This window comes from Lacerta agilis, chromosome 1, assembly GCF_009819535.1.
Source record: "Lacerta agilis isolate rLacAgi1 chromosome 1, rLacAgi1.pri, whole genome shotgun sequence".
In the NCBI taxonomy this organism is placed as follows: Eukaryota; Metazoa; Chordata; class Lepidosauria; order Squamata; family Lacertidae; genus Lacerta; species Lacerta agilis.
The window spans coordinates 112952372-112973131 of NC_046312.1; the positions used below are offsets into that span (position 1 = coordinate 112952372).

The window sequence follows — 20760 nt, forward strand, 5'->3', positions numbered from 1 at the left end:
CACCTCTTCTCAACCCCTACTTATCAGCAATATAACACTCTTGGGGAAAAAAAAGCACTTTCAGGGGCGGCGGTGGGGGGGGGATATACTACATTTTGTTGCAGACCTGGTCCATGTTCACTACATACATGTAATAAGCCTTATGGTGCCAATTTAAACAGCCATGACTTCCTCCAAAGAATTCTGGGAGCTGTAGTCTGTTAAGGGTGCTGGGCGTAGTGAGAAGGCCTCTATTCCCTTCACAGAGCTACAGTTTTCAGGGTTTATCTGTGAAGAGGGATTGATTGTTAAATCACTCTGCAATCTGTAGCACTCCCTAAAAACTCACAACATCCAGAGGTCTTGAGGGGAAGTCATGGCTGTTTATAAAGTGGTATCATTGTTGGCATCTGCCTGTCTCAGGAGACCACAATGGACTGCACCTTTGGGGGCGAAGTCTTAGCAGCACCAAAGTGACCTTCCCAAGGCACAAGCCTGGGCATTATGTATGGAGGTCTTGGGCTGCCCAGATGACAATACCCCCCACTCGGCCTTGCCAATGTGCTCCAAAGGAGAGCAAAATGTTAGGCACCAGATTGGCTGCAGGAGTTGCCGAAAAGAGGCATACAAGGCATCACTCAACTGTCCTAGGGAGTCCACTCTGGATTTTTGTAGGGTTTACACCTTAGCATTTTCTTCTCCCAAAGATATCACGCAAGGCAGCAGAGTCAGAGTTTTCCTTCTCCTATATGGGCTACCTTCCCAAGTTGACGAGCCCCATCTGCCCCTCACTTTCCTCTGCAGCACATGCAAAAACTGCCTTCTTGACTATTGGACCTACTATTGTCTCATCTGCTCAATCCGCTGGAGACTGTCTTCTTCACATACAGGGGAAGCTCCTAACTTGCAGGGGGGTTGAGACCCATGGGCTACCCTCACCTGGTTTAGCTGGCCAGCCGAAGCAGTTCCCGGGGTATGGCCACTGTTGCATGCTGACAACTTCTAGGAACCACAGGCGATAGTTGAGTGCAGGGTGGGGACCAAAGGTGGACAAGCTACCCCAGAAGGAGCATGATGTGTCCCCCACCAGAGGCCCTATCCTTCTTCTAACACCTGATATTGCTTTAAATATATGTTATGAATGTGGCCCTATTGCAAGGCAGTATATTTTAATATTCATACAACTGAAACTTATGCTAAATCACTCCTGGCCTGGCTGACCCCAACTGGATCATTTATTTTGTGGGCAGTTGCCGCCCTCATACCATCTGACCCTCATAACTGACTAGAGTTCAGTCTGCAACCTGCCAAACGGTGAGGATAATTTTACCACTCCCTTGATTCTATGAATTTCTGATTGCTATGTGGAAAAATGATCTTCAAAATGCATGGCAGGTTAATAGAGGCAGCTGCCTGACAAAGCAGATACATGCACATTGTGGTAAGTTACCAGTCTGATAAATGGCTGTCTACATTCACCTACACTGATGATAAAGCGAGACATTCAATCAGTATTGATGGCAGTCTGCAGTTTTATAAGCTTCACAGTACTTGCAAGCCCATAGGATAAAGCTAAAATCTGTTTAGTTTGGATGGTTTTCATAGGCCAATGCCCACTGTTCCATTATGCACTGATCCAAGGTTCTGTGGTCTCTGGTGCGCTTATTCATTTGCTGAAAAAAGAAGGTGGGTAAGCGGTTACAGCAACCGAACAAACAAGAAAACACAGAGCTATCCATGTCACTCAAGTGTGTAGAGAAACTTATGCAGGTATAGGAGCCCAATATGCAAATACTGTGGTACTTTGGTTCTCAAATGCCTTGGTACTCAAACAACTTGGAACCCAAACAATGCAAACATGAAAGTAAGTGTTCTGGTTTGTGAACTTTTTTCAGAAGCCAAACATGCTCCGTTTTGAGTGTTACGCTTCTGTTTTGAGTGTTATGCTGAGGTCTGTCTGTTTTTGCTATTTATTTTGCGTTTTTGTGGCTTTTTTGTTTTGTTTTTGCGACTGTGTGTAACCCAGTTCAGCTACTGATTGATTGATTGAGTGACTGCAGTACATTGTTTATTGCTTTCATTTTATGGATCAATGGTTGTTTTTAAAAGTCTGGAATGGATTAATCTGTTTTGCATTATTTTCTATGGAAAAATGTGCCTTGTTTTGGAATGCTTTAGTTTTGGAACGGACTTCTGGAACGGATTAAGTTTGAGAACCAAGGTACCACTGTACTATCTGGATCAGAGTGATTGTTTCACACCATCAAAACTGGTGTCATGCCAATTTCCATTCATTGCCTCCTCATACCCAACCCTTTCCCCTGTTCTTTTAATCTGAATATACACATATATTGTAAGGAAGATTTCTTCAAGTTAGGGGAGCTAATCAATAGTTAAGAAGCAAGGCTTCTTCTATTTACCAGGATCTTCTCCTATTCAGCCAATTGCCAGAAATCCTAATTTTTGCAAATATTTTTTCGAATTTTTTTTTGTAAGTATGACCCATTGTCGATTACTTCTGGATAAATGTGGATGCGACCATAATTAATAGTGTTCTATCTTCAGATGTGCCTACCTTTGATAAATTAGTAATTTATCATGAGCAGATATTGTGTCCTACATGCAAATTTCAACTTTGTACCAAAAGGACTGCAAGTTGCTCCTATGATGTTGCTTTTTTTTTTTGCACCTTGGAGTCTTGGATAAGACTGGAGATAAGTACATTGCTTCCTTTTCACACACACTTCCACCTCTTCGTTCTGATAATAAATATTTAAACTATTCTATGGAATCAGGTGATCAGCTGTAAGAATATATTTGGCTGAAACCAAAGAACTGTTGTGGTCAGTTTAGGAACACCAGCAGCTGCTGTTACAACGTGGTTACAAAATGACTACAACATGGGGAAGAGCTTTTTAGCAATGTGTAGTAACAATTGCAGAGAAGGGGCAAGAAAACGTTCTGGGATCTGCATCCACACCAAACTTTAAAGCACCCCCCCCCCCAAATAATTATGGGAACCACAGTTCACTCCCAATAGACCTAAAATTCCCTGCACCCTTATTAGCACACTACTGTTGCCAATATTATTTTTTTGGGTGTGTGTGTGTGTGGAATGTTTTTTCCAGTGTGTTCTAAAGGTGTGGTATGTGCTGGTAAACCAATAGTCCAGTGATACTGTAGATGGGGCACTACCATATCTTACTATTGCTTCATAAAACTTACATACTGCTTGATTGTAACAGAAAAATTTATTGAGCCGTTTGCAAAGAATATAGTCATGTCAGCGAGTCTTATAGGGTGTACTTGCCAAATAACCAGTCCTGACCACTTGGGGAATTCTCCCCCATGGTTTCCAACACAACATACTTTGGAGCTGAAATAATGACTTGCATTAGGAAACGGATTACTTAACGTATTTGCCCTGCCCGACAAGTGACCCCAGTACAGTAATAAGGAGTCACTTTCCATTCCCTGCTGGCTCGGAATAAGTGTTTTGCTTGGAAAGCACGCATTTCTAGCTAGTCAGCAATAAAAAAAGCGCCTTCGGAGAACATTATTTCACTCCTTCCTTCCACCTCCAGCTAGACGCGCGCTCTCAAAACTCCCGCGCAACATCCAGCAGTGCCCCGTCCCGTCCTCCCGCTCAAACTCAACTACCGGCAAAGGGGCGGAGCCTGATCTGGACGGCTGACAATAGCAGCAACGAGGAAGCGACAGGCAATCGTCTTATTATTCTCCCCCTGTTTACCTTCGCCCCGCCTTCCTCCCAATCCTGCTTGTTACGTTGGTTACTCTGCCCTCCCGCTCAGAATCAAGCTCGACTTGTCTCTTTGCCCGCTTCCGAAGGCAGCTTCAGCTTGGCCTCCAGAGCAGACGCGGGCGTCTTAAACAAAAACAAAACACGCACAGCGCGCGTTGCATTCCAAAAGCAGGTGTTTTTATTAGCCCGACCGCAGCGGTGGAGGCGGGGCGAAAAGCAATCGACCCTTTTCCCTTTTCCAAGATGGCCGCTCTGCGCCCGTTTCCCCCGCGGGTAGGGCGGTCTCTACTACACACCGCCCTTTTCCAAGATGGCCGCGCTGCGGGCGTTGCCAACGCTCACACGTCGTTCCTGGATTTGAGGGACGTGGAGGAAGTTAGGGGCGGGCCGGGGGGGCCAGACGAGGCGGCAACCAGCCCCGTCTTCCTCCTCCTCCTCCTCGCGGCAGTGCAGCTTCAAGCGGGGCGGGGAAGAAGGTGCGCGTTCAAAACCCAGGCGCAGAGAAAGAGGTGTGTTCGTGTGTGTGTGTGTGGCGTCTGTAGGAGGAACGAGCCTGGCTGAGGGGAAATTCGGAGGGGGAGAGAGGCAGGGGGAGGTCGTGTGGGAATCTGGTAAAAGTAGTAGCCGAAGGCGGCCTGTGGAGGAGCTCAAGGGCGGGGGGGGGGGGAGAGAAAAGGGGGCAGGGGCTCAGGAAAGCAAAACAAGGGGAGTTGGTTCAGTCAGCTCGTCAGAATTCGGCCCAGTGAACATGTTAAGTTAGACCATCCACGTCCAGAGTGAGTGTGAGTGAGAGAGATTTGCCAGAGTATAAATACCTTTCCCCCCGCCACCGCCTGTCCTGTTCTTTAATCCTAAATACGTGGGAACAACGTTAGCCCAGCAGCCCTAACCCAGTTTACCTGGGAGCAAGACCCATTGAATTCAGTAGGAGTAAAATCTGGGGGAGAGGGGGGGGCGGTGACAGGAACTCTTTGCATGTTTACAGGCGTGGTTTTTAATAATATCGCAGGCCTGGTTTTGAAAATCGATTTTGGGCCAGGGTGAGGCATCCTTCGTGATCGTGTTTTAATTTAAACCCCAAAACAGCATGCGGCCTATGCTACAGTTGCTTGGGGGAGTTTTCCTAATGGGTCACAATAACTACCTGAATTTCTCCCTCCTACTTATGTTTTAAAGGCGATGGAATCAGTGTGTGTGTGTCCATATATATATATATATATATAGACACACACACACACACACACACTCATACATATACACAGTGTCTTCTCTAGAGCAATTTTGGCCTTAAATGGAAAGTCTGGACTTTGAGAGAGTGAACATACCTATATGTGTATATATGGCCTTGCACACTTCTGTCAAATTTAAAATGATTTGGGGTGTTTCACAGTTTATTTATTTTGTGTAAATGTGATGCAGTGAGGGGAGGAAAGTTGTGTAAGGAAGGATTCTGGTTGTGACAAAGTATGCACTACATAGGCACCCCCACCCCTATATCTCATTCATTTTATGTGCTCTAGACCTAATTCTGGTGCCTTAAGCATGAGGGCAACATTTGATTTTTCTGGTCTTGGGACTGATTCAAAAGGATTCATATTTTGGATTAGCTGCTGTCAAGTATGAAACAATAGTTAGGGGACCTTAAAAGTGTATTTCGTTAATGGCTGAAACAAGTCACTGATTTTTTATTGGGGGTGTTTGGTGGTGGAGGAACCAGGAGAATTCATCCTGTTTGGGCTTTCTGCCTTTGTTGGTGAGAAAAAAAACGACTTGTTCTTCCCACTCTACTGGCTAGGCCCAAAGCAACCCCACCATTTTGCTTCTTTGTCACCCTGTGTGATTTTAAGATAGTACCTCTAATAGCATCTTATTAATTTTCAGTCTATAACTATCGTATCTGTCATGTCTTTGAGAACAAGTACAGGCATTTGGTGTCCACTCTGGAATTAGACATGTTATAATAGCTTAAATATATCATTTTCTTCTGCTTCTGGCATTGTTCCTTTGGGTTAGTAATTTACCCACTTCAAAGCTTACATGTTTTTTCAGTAATTGCCCAGATGTATTTTTGCTGAAATTGTGGCTTGGCAGTGATTTAAATACTCAAATAATGTTTTCTTCAGCATCCCAAACTGTTTCTGACCTCACAAGGAATGCTCCCTGATGATGAAGTAAATGTTGCAAGTGTTGCAACTTGAAGATAAAAATGTAGGCTAGTGGATATGAAGGAAAACTACAGTATGTGCTAAAACTATCCACTGCTCCTCAGCTGTATAGTTGCTTTAGTTTGCAGCCTCCATGGCTACATTTTGTAAATACATTTTCGTGATAAACTATGTATGGTCAAAACAACAACAAAAAAAATTCCTTCTAGTAGCACCTTAGAGACCAACTAAGTTTGTTCTTGGTATGAGCTTTCGTGTGCATGCACACTTCTTCAGATACACTGAAACAGAAGTATGGTTGGGAAACAATGTAGTTTGGCCCTCAGTTTAGGGTAGCAGCCTTGATGATGATCTGTTGATTCCTGAGTCCAGTAACAAGTGTGCCATATATGGTTTAGTGTGTCATAATTCATGCAATGCAATTCTATACATATTTGTTAAGAAGCAAGCTCTGTTGGGTTCAGTGGGGCTTGCTTAGACGTGAGAGTGTATAGGACTGTAGCCTGAACTTCAGAAAGGATAAACTCTCCTTTTGTTTGTTTGTTTGTTATTTAATTAATTTTATTTATATTCCGCCCTTTCCCCAAACTGGGACTCAAGGCAGCTTACAAAAATTCAAACAACATGGATAAAATAAAAAAGCTAAAAATATATAAACGATGATGGTTAAGAAGTAGTTAAACTATTATAGAACTAAAGCTATATATACTGTAAAAGCAAATCTGTGAACATACAGATAGTAAAAACAGTACAGCCCTTTTAAAATGTGTTTTTGGGGGGGTTATTGGGTTGTTTTTATTTTGATTATGTATTTTGTGGTTTTATATTTAGATTTTATTCTGTGAACCGCCCTGAGACCTCTGGGTATAGGGGAGTATATAAATTCAATGAATGAATGAATGAATGTTCTTTCCTTAAAAACAGCCAGTTCCCCCAATCCTGTCAGAATAAAACAGTCTTCACCTGCCAGTGGAAGGACAGCAAAGAGGGAGCCCGTATAGCTTCTTTAAGAAGGAAGTTCCAAAGTTGGGAACAGCCACCAAGAAGGTCTTCTTCTCTCATCTTCCCACCAAATGTGCCTATGAAGGTGGCGGGAGAAGGGCCTCTACTGAACATCTCAGAGCCTGGGCAGGTCCTTCAGATAGCCTGGGCCTACGTTGTATTATTATTTTTACATAGGAAAGAACTCATTTTGTTATATGGATTATGATGATTTAGTTTAAGCTTATATTTCTGAGTAGTACAAGTAATTATTATAAAATACCTGTTTTCATTTTTTGGGGTAAAGGTTAATGTTGGTGTAACATTAACCCCTCTCCTCATGTCTAAGAAAATAATTACTAGCCTTGAAGCATCCATGATTGATATTGTGTTGTTTTCTAGCATATGAATAAGTTTTGGTAGCTTTATCGGAATAAACCTGCATAGATTTGTTTTTAAAATTACCTTAACTTATAAAAGTTAAAAATGTTAATTTCTTTGACACCATCTGGGAAGCTTTTCTTTCTTTTCATTCCTGCTGGCAATAAGACCACTGGTTTCTATTGTGGAAACACAAATAATTGCTCTGATCCTATTAGTTAGTGACTGACTGACAGCTCTATTCTACACATGTCTACTCAGAGGTAAGCCCCATTTATTTGGCTTACTCTCAGGTAAGTGTGTTTATGATTACAGCCTTTTGAGTGGCATGTGTAGGCTATTATGATACGATATGGTGCTTTCTGTCCAGCTTGCAGAGAAACTCCCATGTCAGAAACCCTGTTCCACAATTTGCATTGACAGGTATTCTAGATTCTCTTGGCCATTATGCCAAGAAATTGAAGTACCATTAAAAATACTTTGAGGCAAGTGAATTAATTTGAGTTGTCTTACACCATATTTGCATTAATGGAAGTCTTGAATTTCAATAACATTTCTCTGATACTTGCACAAAGTTCATAATAAAATTAATATTGAAATTCTTGCAAAATATTGTTCATTTCTTAGACATCTCATTGTAGATCTGCAGTTACTAATCCTAGTCACCTAACTGATTGGTAATGTGTTTTTAATTTTAAGATTTGCTTATAATTTATGGAGTAGAATTGTATAGTGCTTCTCTGGCTATGTGGTATTGTAGGGTGTGGGTTTTCTAATGACTTCAGATTTGCAAAACAGAATATACAATCTGAAGCATAACGTGAAACACATGTATGTGAAGTTAGAATGTGATGGAAAATATGGAAACTGTAGGCCGTGTATGTTTTGTCATGTAATTGTGTGTGTGAATAGAATGCTGTTTGAAATATCTTTATACTTCTTGGATTACACCGCTGGTGTATTTTTAATTAAACACAAATGCTTTAATTCTAGCTGTGAATTCCATTACAAGATTGGTTATAAGTTACCAAAACGACCTGTCTTCACAAATATAGAAATGGGTGGAATCATTTCCAGATGGCGGGTAAGTAAATCTTCTCAACTAGAGGTGCACATTTTTGTAATGCAAGAAGACTGTCTCAAATGCTGTTTGTAAGTAATTTGCTGTGATGCAGAGCAGAGTACAGAACTTGTTCGGTGTGCCTAGGTCAAGAAATTTGTCTTAGATTCATCGCACATAATGTACTTTATCAGTGTACTTGCTCAGTCTTAAGGTACTCTTGTTTCTGTTTGAATGGTGTGCCTTCAAAACAAAACATGAGACCGGAATTTTGACATTGCAGAATGACTTCTCACAGGTCTCAAAATGTGACCAAAGTAGCCATCTTTTCCTGAACGGTGGCAAGAATGCATTATAAAGTTACCTGTACTTGAGCTGCAGTTGCAAAACATAATCTGCTGTGCTGGGAAAGGATAGGGTAGAATAGAATAGACGTCTGCCTCCACCCAGCCCAAAATAGCTCCATCAGCCTCCAGCCATGGAGCGAGGCTGTTGTCACTCCTCTGATGCAGAGCTCCCGGTTGTGCCTGCCAGTTGGGTTCCCACTGACAGTAGCCCATGGAAAGTACCAAAACGAGGTGTTCCAGGGGAGAGGGTGGGACTGAGCTGGTTTGGGATCTGCTGGACCCTGGGTGTCCCCATTGTCACCACCGAATAGCATCAGGCCTGATTGTTATGCCAGCTTCGAGTGGGCCTAGTGTGGAGCAGGGGATTTATCTGCCCCCCCCCCACTTCCACCCTGGCCAGCTTAGTGGCACAGCTGCCACATTGCTGTTATACCACTGCCTGACAAGGGATAGGATTGCACTCTTTGTAAGTTGAAGTCAGTGGGCTTAAGTATATTTTTTATTTTGTTGGGATTGTATTTAGTTCTATTTGGAGGAGATGCCTTGGGCAGAAGATCTGGAAGAGTATGCCATCAACAGTTAAGCACTAATCAAGTAACTGTTCATTGTTTATAAAAAAAGTATTTGCTGGCATGAAATCTGCTGAGTATTCGTTAGCCAGTTTTGTGACCTCTGAAAAATAGCCTGTGGAGCAGCATGACTTTTCTGTTAATGAGAAGCCCACCTTTATTTGTTTTGGATCACATTTAACTGTTTTAGAACCATGAACAAAAAATAGTACTTGCTTAGTATTCAGAATATATATTATCAGTCAGCTTTATAAAAACCCTGTAAAGTAGGCCATTATCATCACCCTCGTGTTACAGATCAAAGAAGGGGAAGGAGAGCTCTGGCTGCGAGGACAGTAGCTCGGATTAGAGTTGCTAAGTCCCAATCCTGCTAAAATTAGTCAAGGTGATGGCCTGTTGAGAGCACCCTTGGTGTTCACTTGAATTGTGAATAAGATAGCATTGAACCGGCATAGGTAAACCCATAAATATCATTGGAAAGTAGCCTGTTTCTCAGTTCAAGAAAGGAAAGGTTTGCCTCCATCATGAGCTGAGCAAGTTCCAGCTGCTTGGCCCCACTCCCTCTGTTTGGGTCATCAGTGCATACTACTGCAATAGAAGGCGGAGATCCATGCTGGTTGGCAGTGGCTCTCTAGGGTTTTAGACCGGGGACATTGCCAGTCCTACCTGGAAATGCCAGGGATTGAACCTGGGACCTTTTGCATGCAAAGCAGATGCTCTATCACTGAGCTACAGCCTATAGCATATGGCTATGTTATTGCTGTTCCTTGTGCCACACACTTTGAGAGCATCTCTGGGCTATATAAGCATTCTTTATAAACAAATAAGTAAGTTTTCTTTGGCACTGAGATTGAAAATGTAATTAAGTGAAAGCTATGTGTACCTTGGTTAAGATACTTGTGGCTTACAGATGCTGCCTTGAGCATTGAAATATATAAATAATATATTACAATTCTTTTTATGCTTGGACATAAGACAACAGCCTTCTTTCTAGTCATATAGAGAACATTGTGCTGTTGGTTTGCAGGTGTATTTTGTATATGTGGTGTATGTTTACCTAAGTGAGCAAATTTCATACTTCACTTACTCTGGAAAAGACTCATTGGCTTAAATAAGGAATGAGGCTCCTTCATGCATGAAGGAAAAAAGTATTTTTACTAAGGTATAGTGGTACCCCGCAAGACGAATGCCTTGCACAACGAAAAACTCGCAAAACGAAAGGGTTTTGCGAGTTTTTAGTTGACTTGCGAGATGAATTCGTCTATGGCTGTTTTTCGCAAGACAAATTCGTCTGGCGAGGTACCACTGTAAGCCGGCACTGGACTGCGCCGCGCCGCGTTTTAAAGCTGCAGCAAGCGAACAGCAGCGCTGCAAGATGGCGGGCGCGATCGGCTGGCGCCCCTTCCGACCGGCGCCCCCGGACTTCCCCCCCATATGAACGCATTAATTAAATTTTAATGGGTTCCTATGGGAAACGGTGCCTCGCAAGACGAAATTTCCGCAAGACGAAAAGTCTTGCGGAATGAATTAATTTCGTCTTGCGAGGCACCACTGTACCAAGAAGGTGTTAACACTGTTGTATGTGAGAATTTGTACATGGATTGATACATGTGTACATATTTGCTATATTTGCTTCCCCCTCTTCCCTGAAGAAGCTCAAGCCTACAGAATCATAACTATACACATAGTGTTATACCACTTGGTTCTTGTTCTGAACACTGCAAATGATACTGACATACTCTAGGGCATCTGGGAAACTAAAGTTGGCTGAGCTGAGATTTGAACCCAAGTCTCCCTAGCCCAGAGCATTGCCACTCTATAGCGCTGGCTATCACCTTGGAGAAAGAATCTTCAATTACTGCAGTCATTGTATTTTGTTGCCCTGTTGATTACACGAGAAATTTATCTTACCAAAAATTACCCTCAGCACTTTTTATTGTAGGAATGTCAAGAAACTTACCACCGAACAGTCATGCTGCCAATATCCCTTCCTCATTTGTTAGTGTGTTAAGGCATAGGACCCAATCACTTTTTCTTTTCTACGCTTGTGTGCAAGATCATGATGCAGTTTAGCAGAACTTTAAATATTTTCCAAACACTACAAGTTACCTGTTCCTCAATCCAGTTTATCTCCTTTTAACTATTATAAAGATCACTGAGAGAGAAGGGGATACCAGAATGCATGTGTGTACATAGTTATGCACACCTATAGTTGGCTAGGGTCCAAGTTTGTGCATGGATGTCCCTGCCCATGAGATATTTTGCTGTAGAAGCAGGTGAAACCATTTCCCCTGATTCCCCCCGTAGATCCTTGTTCCCCTGAAAAGCTGCTTCAGAGGGTAAGAGGAGCTGCCGAGGGGAAGGAGGAAATGGTGCAAGTCACCCCTCCAGCCCATTCCTCCTGCTGGAGTGTCCATAGTCTCTTAGCTCTTTCTGCCAGTGCAAATCTGTCTCCAACAATAGTCTCATGTTCTCTCTCTTTTTGCTTTTTTATAGATTAAGATCAGGCAGGTACATTTTATCTTCAAATAGTCCATTGTGTTCTTCTCAAGTTTATTTTCACCTTCCTGTCTGGAGTATTGAGCCAAAAACCACATTTTTTTTTGAAAGACCTAAGGACATTCAAACAATTTCAGGGAAGGTTTACCAGGTTCCTCCTTTCAGCTGCTTATTTGCAGCATGGCAGTGTGTTTGCTAAATTTGAATAAGCAGGGATGAGAGAACAGACTTTGAAAAACAGATATGCCATGGTTTAATTATATAAAGACTCCTTTCAAATATGAGAATCAATAAAATATTTCCCTGTGCTTATTTCTTTTCTTTCCCCCTTTCTTCATTTGTTCATACAGTTTCAGTTTTAAAATTTCTTTCACTTCCTGGTGAACTTTCACATACTGTATCCTTAACTGATCTACTGCATTTGTGCACCACAGCTTTGTTCCATAAGACCAATGCTGTTCTATGTGTGTATGGTATAGAATGTGCTACTCTTGAAATTCCTCCACTACTCTGTAAATGTTGATGATGGTCTTCATATTGCATTTCTTTCCTCATATAATCTGAGGGAGGGATATTTGATTATTGGAAAAATCATGTTTTAAATGCTTCTCTAATATGCTATTGTTTCTCACTTGTGGTATATATCATGTTGGCATGATGTGACTGAGGAACTTGGGATGGTAATATTCAAAATGAGGTTTGAAAATATGTAGTGCTAATCATTACATTTTCCTACAAATCTGATAATTCAGTTATTGGCTACATGTTTATTATTACTGTACTTAGATACTGAGGGCAAATTTTCACAGCTTTTTTTCTTTCCCTTGTAAGCAGACAAAGTCTTCCACAATAGAAGTATTGGAAAAAATAGATAAGGTACGTTTGATCTCTAATCTTAACATTCTTTCAAGTGTCAGCAGTTGCCTGTTATGGTTGGAATTGGACACTGTCAATACATTAAGGCTGGCTCTATGAAGGAATGGCAAATAGATCACAAAGTTAAATATACTTGATATCAGTGGTACCTTCTCATATAATCAGTTGTAAGGGGTCTGAAAATCGGTTTAGGAAGAACTGTTTTGATTGTTGCATTAAACATGCAGTTCATTAAATATGGTTTAATGTGAATGAGCAGCAGACTGAGACATGCTGCTGCTTAAGCCATTGTTTAAAAATTAGCTATTGTCTAAAGTTATGTACAAACTGGGCCGATGTTTACAACATACGTTATGTGGGTGCATGTCATTGTAGACACTGACAATGATTCAAATAAGGGAAAAAATGTGTGCAGGGAAACAGCAAACCAACTGGTGTTTTGGATGCTGTCCCTGCCACCCTTGTTCCAAATGCCAACAATTTAAGACAGGCATAGGCAAACTCGGCCCTCCAGATGTTTTGACACTACAACTCCCATCATCCCTAGCTAACAGGACCAGTGGTCAGGGATGATGGGAGTTGTAGTCCCAAAACATCTGGAGGGCCTAGTTTTTCTATGCCTGATTTAAGACCATGCCTGCCCACCCTCATAGTAATTGTTGGCACAGTCAATACTTAGAAGAACAGTCAACTCTCCTTTTAATTTACAAATGCTTACTTGATCGTTGGTTACTCGAAGTAACTGGCAATTTACAAGCCTTATATGGCAGCCAACGATACTTCCTAGGAGGGATGTTCCATCAAAATTTATGGAAACGGCTTCAAAGTAAAAATGGTTAGGATCAGGATGTTACATGGGGACAGGGAATATTGGCCATTTGGTGTCCTCAGTCCACAGCGAATCTGGACAATAACCTCACATGAAAGCTAAAACTTCACACTTTCCTTGTTTCTATAATTGTCCCAGGCATATTGTGTTATCCAGTGAAAGCCTTGGGTTGATAAGGCCAGCATAATTTCATTCATCTTCCTCCCAATCATAGGATCCCCTATGCTTCTCCCTGCTCCCCCGTGCTGGAATGTGCAATCTTGGCACATGAGGTTAAATGCTCAAAAGATTTGTTTTTAATTTACAGGATATCCAGGCGCTAGAAGAGTTTAGAGAGAAAAACCAGAGGCAGCAGAAGCTATGGGTTGGAAGGTTTATCCTCTATTCATCTGTTCTCTACCTTATTAGCTGTCTAATTATCTATTTGTGGTATCTGCCTGATGAGTGGACAGCAAGGTTCGTCATGACTCTTCCACTGTTTGCATTTCCGCTGATGTAAGTAAAACATGACTTCTTTGCAAGCTCCTTTTTTCTAGCGGTGATACTTAGTGAGTTGTAGTACAGGGTGTATATATTTCACAGTTTTAGAGTTGTCATAATTTACAGGCTGCTTTTGGAAAGGTTAATGTAGCAGAATATCTCTACAAAAGAAGAGACCTGTGGATCAGACCAAAAGCCTTTCCAGCACAGCATCTTGTCTTCCATGTTGTCTTTTGGGAGTCCACAAGCAGGATATGAGGGCAATAGCACTCTCCTGTTTGGGTACCCCAGAAACTGGTAAGCAGAATTATGTTGCCATTTTCTAAGGTCCTCTATGAATTCGTCTAATCCTCTTTTAAAGCCATCAGAGTTGATGGCTGTGAATGAAATCTAAACTGCTAGGCATATTTCTGAAAGAGCAGATTTCTTAAGCATAAGGTAATTATTTTGATTTCTGAATAGCTTTTAAGTTAACCCATTTCAAGCGGCAACATCATTGTGCATAAAAGTTAACTGAAACACATAATGAGAGCAGTTCGGAATATTGGATTGATGGACTTCAAGAAGATACAACTGGTGTGGGCAGAAAATATAGGCACTGAGGCAACCCTTTACAGAGTTTTGTCAATTTTGGCTTCCCCAACCTTCCCCCTTTAGACTTCCCCACTTAAATGAAATTAGGTTAAGTTGCATCCTGTTCTAGAGCGAAGGGGAAAGGTTACTCTGAGAAACTGGCCACTACAATTTGCTTCCTCAGTGCAGTCTATTGTTTAAAAATTAATAATTCAGTATTCTAAGTTGTTTGACAACTTTATTTTATATGAGCTATTTTTTTGTTTGTTATATGCCAGACCCAGATCATCTTTGTTTGAGGATTTGGCAAATGCAAATCTGTATTGCAATTTGAAAAGTCCAGCATCCATGAACAGCAAGTGATTAGTTAGCAAAATCTACTCAGACTGACCCAGTTGGATAATCTGATCATAGGGACACCCCTTTGGCTTATTAATGCATAGGGATCTAATGCTTATGTAACACAATTGGTTGCTTTTTGAGTCTCTTGTTACTAGTGAAACTATTTATTGGGAAATTTATATTTCGAGTGTATCCATATTTTTACTTACCCTGCCTGGTCCAAGCCAAATTTATTTATATTTAATATTAGATGACCTTTATAATGGTTGCCTCTGGGTATGAAATATTCTCCCCAAGGAAGCTAACCTGGTGCCCTCATAGTTGTCTTTTCTGCACCAGGTTAAGATTTTTCTGTTCTCTTAGTAGGCCTTTTAAGAAATTGTTTCTAAGTCCCTGTGCGATGCTTGGTAATTTAGTGTGCATTTGAAGCTTGTTTTAATTTTCTGCTGTATTTGTTGTATTGTTGTGCTGGTTTTGCATTTGTCTTTTATGCTGGTTGTCTCTTGTAGTGCGGTTTTATTATTTTCAATTTTTGTATGTTTCCTAGAGAATTTATTGCAAAGCACCTTATGATGCAATAGTTTTGCACACTTTCGTTAACAATCTGTTTTGAAACAGACCTTTCAGAACTTATTGTTAATGGCGGCATATAGGGAACAAGATGCTACAGCTTCTCCCCTGAACACTTCCACGTTGATAATTAATGCGAAGGGAGTGTTGTCACTGTTCAAGACACTGGTGTCTGCTGTTTGCCAAGACTTGTGCTGGATCTTTGAGTGCATTTCAGTGTTCAGGTATGTTTGTAGGTATCTGTCCCAGAACTTAAATTTTGACTTGCATGACTTGCAAAAAATGCAGTCCCACTCTTCGTCTGCCCCCAGAATAGTTTAGCTTTCCTCCTTGCAGGAAATGAATGAATGGTAAGCAGTTGCCAGCTTGTCTTTGTTTGTGGTCAAGTTGTGGAGCTGCACCGTACATCTGGTGTGATCCCCAGCACTAGTTCTAGACGTTTTTCATCCTTAAGCAAGTAAATTAAGTCTGCCTTTTCCAATTGGCAGTTGTTCCCTGTTCAGCAACAGTTGTTGCTGTTTTGGCTTACTCTCGAGGGTCTGATTGTGTTACTAGTGCTGGCAAAATGAGCTGGCTTCCAGGAATATGTAGTTTGCCTAACTAGATGCCTGCATTTCAATTCCTGTTTGAAAAGTTGAGAAAATAACGACATGGTTTTACTTCTTTAAATCTAAAACATTGTACAAATTCATTATGCAAGGATTTTCTTGAATAAATTGTTGAAAATAAACCTTCATTTTTGACTCTGCATACTAAAATGGTAATCAAAACATTAATACTTGTCTGATCTGCTGATCTCTTGGAAAAAAAGAAGTGATTGCCAAAAACATTTATGCTTCTCAACTTACACCTAAATAGTATTTTCCTTGATCATGCATCTTGTGCAAAAGGTGTTGCTTGTAAAACTCTTGATGTAGTGTGACTTTCAAAAATCCCTCATTGTATTGGTCAGTCTGTATTGTGTCAGGGCCAAGTCAAAGGACTGTTTGAGGCTGCTGGTTTTTTCATGGTAATATGGCTGTCATGGTCAAACTGATAACAGTGTAGGTATGGGCTGAGTTCTACTCATAGTGAAGTTGTTTGCTTCACAATGAACAGAGCTTCAATTCAGAACAATTTGAGCATAAGGCCTGCTGAGACCCCTTGCCTGTCTTTCACACAGTAGTTTTGTAGTACTTCAGCAAGGGGAGGGGGTAAAAGGCAGGAGTTCAAGTGCTTACCGTATATACGCGAGTATAAGCCGACGCAAATATAAGCCGAGGCACCTAATTTGACCACAAAAAACTGGGAAAACTTATTGACTTAAGTATAAGCCGAGGGTGGGAAATGCAGCAGCTACTGGTAAATTTCAAAAATAAAAATAAATACCAATAAAAGGCTTGGAAAGAAAGGGTCTCTTACAGGGAGGGCTCAGGGGGTAAGGGGGCATATTGTGGGTACATTTCAGGGGGCAAGGGGAATATTCTGGAATGGATTAAGGGGGAAGGGGGCAGATTCTGGGTAGGTTTCAGGGTGGGTGGGGCATATTTAGGGAGGGCATGAGAGGCAAGGGGGCATATTCTGGGAAAGTTTCAAGGTGGGCAGTTTCTAGGGTGGGCAGAGCTGGGATGGGCAGGGGTTAAGAGGGAAGGCTTGGAAAGAAAGGGTCTCTTTACAGGGAGGGCTCAGGGGGAGGGGGCATATTAAGGGGGGAGATTCTGGAATGGATTAAGGGGGAAGGGGGTTGATTCTGGGAATGTTTCAGGGGTGGTTGGGGCATATTTAGGGAGGGCATCAAGGGCAAGGGGGCATATTCTGGGAAAGTTTCAGGGTGGGTAGTTTCTAGGGTGGGCAGAGCTGGGATGGGGGAAGGGGTTAAGAGGGAAGGCTTGGAAAGAAATGGTCTCTTTACAGGGAGGGCTCAGGGGGAGGGGGCATATTCAGGGAGGAATTAAGGGAGCAGGTTCTGGGAAGGTTTCAGGGGTTGATAGTTTCAGGGTGGGCAGTTTCTATGGTGGACTGAGCTGGGATGGGATGGGGGCAAAAGCAACAGGCTCTCTGGGGCTGAGCCGGCTCGCGCGCCTGCTCGATACTTCTCCTCCTGCTCCCGCTGCCCCCGTCGCTACCTCTGTTCCCCTTCGGGGAGAAGGGACGGGAGGAGGAGGAGGAGGCGATCCTCGCACAGAGCAGTGACTGCTCTGTGCAAGGCATAGGAGAGGAAAAGCATCGAGGAGCACTTTCTCCCCACTTTTCCCTCCCCGATGCGTTGCGCAGAGCAGGCACAGGATCATAGAGTCTCAGCGCAGTTTCTACAGTGGGCAGAGCTGGGATGGGCAGGGGTAGAGCAGGCACAGGATCATAGAGTCTCAGCGCAGTTTCTACAGTGGGCAGAGCTGGGATGGGCAGGGGTAGAGCAGGCACAGGATCATAGAGTCTCAGCGCAGTTTCTAGTGGGCAGAGCTGGGATGGGCAGGGGTAGAGCAGGCACAGGATCATAGAGTCTCAGCGCAGTTTCTACAGTGGGCAGAGCTGGGATGGGCAGGGGTAGAGCAGGCACAGGATCATAGAGTCTCAGCGCAGTTTCTACAGTGGGCAGAGCTGGGATGGGCAGGGGTAGAGCAGGCACAGGATCATAGAGTCTCAGCGCAGTTTCTACAGTGGGCAGAGCTGGGATGGGCAGGGGTTAAGAGGGAAGGCTTGGAAAGAAAGGGTCTCTTTACAGGGAGGGCTCAGGAGGAGGGGGCATATTCAGGGAGGAATTAAGGGGGGAAGTTTCTGGGAAGGTTTCAGGGGTGGGTAGTTTCAGGGTGGGCAGTTTCTATGGCGGACTGAGCTGGGATGGGATGGGGGCAAAAGCAACAGGCTCTCTGGGGCTGAGCCGGCTCGCGCGCCTGCTCGATACTTGTCCTGCTCCCGCTGCCCCCGTAGCTACCTCTGTTCCCCTTCGGGGAGAAGGGACGGGAGGAGGAGGAGGAGGCGATCCTCGCACAGAGCAGGCACAGGACGAGGGATCAGAGAGCATGCACAGATGGGGGATCGGCAGGGCAGGGGAGACAAGCAGCAAGAAAGGATCCCTTTCTTGCCGCTTGTCCCTTTGCAGCCGCCCGCTTCACCTTAGTATAAGCCGAGGGCGGCTTTTTCAGCCCAAAAAATGGGCTGAAAAAGTCGGCTTATACTCACGTATATACGGTAGGTCTTTGTGCTGTCTAACAACTAGGGTGTTGCTTCCGCAGGATCATTTTTTTCCATGACTTAGAAGGTTATAACTGCTGCTCTGTTCAGCATTGATCAGGTCTCCTATGGAAAACTGTGTTCAATGTTCAGAGTGGTTTTGACAATTGGGAAAGGAGACCTATGAATGCAGTAAAGAATTGATATCATAATGTAAGAGAATAGGTTGGTTGTTCCTGACGCTGGGTAAGCAGGACAGATTAGGGTTTCTGCTGGTTTACCACCCACCTCACTGCCCAGCAGCCCTCCCTAAGGATTCTCAGACTGCTGGTTTTGGGGGGACTTCAACATTCATGCCAGTGTGGTTGGCTTTGGGATGGCTCAGGACTTTATGGCGGCCATGACAACCATGGGGATTTCTCAACATGTCATCGGTCTAACACATGTGGCAGGCCACACTCTGGACCTTGTTTCCTTGGAAGGAATTAGGGTTAACTGAAAGGGATCTGAAAGTCTAGACAGTATAAATATCCAAGTTGGGGCATGGGCTTGTTTGGATCACTGTTATCATTCACATGCATGCATACTTTGCACCCAAAGGATTTTATTTTGCAATTTGAACACTCTTTCTTTGAAACACTTTAAAAACAATCCATGTAAGGAACTCATTCCGCTAATATTAAATGAGGTTTCTGTGAAGCAAGCTGATTTGTCCCTAGTTGCTTTTTGAGACTAGCATTAATTGTGAAGTTTTAGATTAAGTTATGTTAAAGTCTGCTGAGGAAGTTAATTCCATCCATAGTGAAGAATGGCACATTCAGTTTCCTTTTGCCTAGATTTTAATAGTGGAAATTCTTTCTTTCCCCACAGAATTTGGTCCATAAGAACACTCCTCATTTTCTTCTTTTCTAAAAGAACAGAAAGAAACAGTAAGTGTATTTTTCCTTATCCACCCCCCCCCAAATTGTGTTTGCCTAAGCTCTGCTCCTGCCAACCTAGCAAGTTCGAAAGCGCATCAAAGTGCAAGTAGATAAATAGGTACTGCTCCAGGCGGGAAGGTAAATGGCGTTTCCGTGCATTGCTCTGGTTCGCCAGAAGTGGCTTAGTCATGCTGGCCACATGACCCAGAAGCTGTATGCTGGCTTCCTCGACCAGTAAAGCGAGATGAGTGCCGCAACCCCAGAGTTGTCCGCAACTGGACCTAATGGTCAGGGGTCCCTTTTCCTTTACCTAAGCATGGGACTGTATAGATACAATTACATAACCTATAGTTGTCATATGTTAAAATACCTTGTGGATGGTTTTATAGGTGAGATTTATGAGTAAGTTTCTTTTAAGACTTCAGGAAATCTACTCAACCTTATAGTCAGCTATAAAATGGAAAATGAATATAAAATGTTTTGAAGATGAATGGATTAATTGTTAGGTACTTAAATGTGTCTGAAAGCCGAATAGCAAAGGATATTTAATTACACTTATCTTGCTATATTAATAGAAAGTAATTATGACTAATTTATCCTTTGGTAAATTCACAGTATTTTAGATACTCGTGTATTGTACCCAATATACATCAAAGTATCACTGGAATTAAGGAAGTATGTGTTTGTTCTAAGTTTTGAAGCAGCCAGTGTGGTCTAATAATGGTTTTTAGAATGTTGGACTGGAGAACTGGAGAAATATATGCTCTGACACTATTTCTCAGTCTAACGTATCTCACAGGATTGTTGTGAAGCTAAAATGGTGAGAGGAATGGAAACCAACTTCATTTTGGAAGGAAGTTGAGATGTATAATAATAACAATAACAACAACAATATGGATTCAATTTGAAGTTGGGTGTGGCTTAAGCAGGACTGTCCTAGGTTAACCAACTGACGACCTTTTTCTTCCCTTGGTTATTAAAGAGTGCCTGGTTTCAGTTGTGCCCGCAGAAAAGGGTCTGGTTTAGAATCCCATGAGCTACTGTTAAACATGATTCAGTTCCCCAAGTATCTGATAAAAGAGTCTTATACTTAATCTTTGTTGGTCAACTGATAAAATTCTTTTAAAAGGTGAGTTAGAACTGAGGTGGTGGAATTGACTCTCAAAGGCTGTATTGATGTCATGACAGCAGTGCAGGTTAAAAAATTAATTGCAGCTTCCTCTCTTTATGCTACTTTTAACTTCTGCTCGTTAATGAATTTTGCCCCAAACTTAGG

At 42.5% G+C, this 20760-nt stretch overlaps 1 protein-coding gene across 4 annotated transcripts in view; it reads left to right on the forward strand.

The window, feature by feature from the left end:
* Window positions 1-4156: 4156 nt before the first annotated feature.
* Window positions 4157-20760, forward strand: part of LNPK (lunapark, ER junction formation factor) — a 40977-nt gene continuing 24373 nt past the window's right edge. Inside the window, exons 1-5 of one of the 4 annotated variants that reach the window (XM_033167691.1) lie at window positions 4157-4251; window positions 8263-8353; window positions 12576-12620; window positions 13757-13944; window positions 19435-19493. In XM_033167691.1, coding sequence (XP_033023582.1) covers window positions 8327-8353; window positions 12576-12620; window positions 13757-13944; window positions 19435-19493 — 319 coding nt within the window. In that variant the 5' untranslated portion in view covers window positions 4157-4251; window positions 8263-8326. Of the gene's footprint in view, window positions 4252-5652; window positions 5943-8262; window positions 8354-12575; window positions 12621-13756; window positions 13945-19434; window positions 19494-20760 lie in introns of those variants that run through there. The other 3 variants (XM_033167706.1, XM_033167699.1, XM_033167712.1) reach the window with 3 other exon arrangements.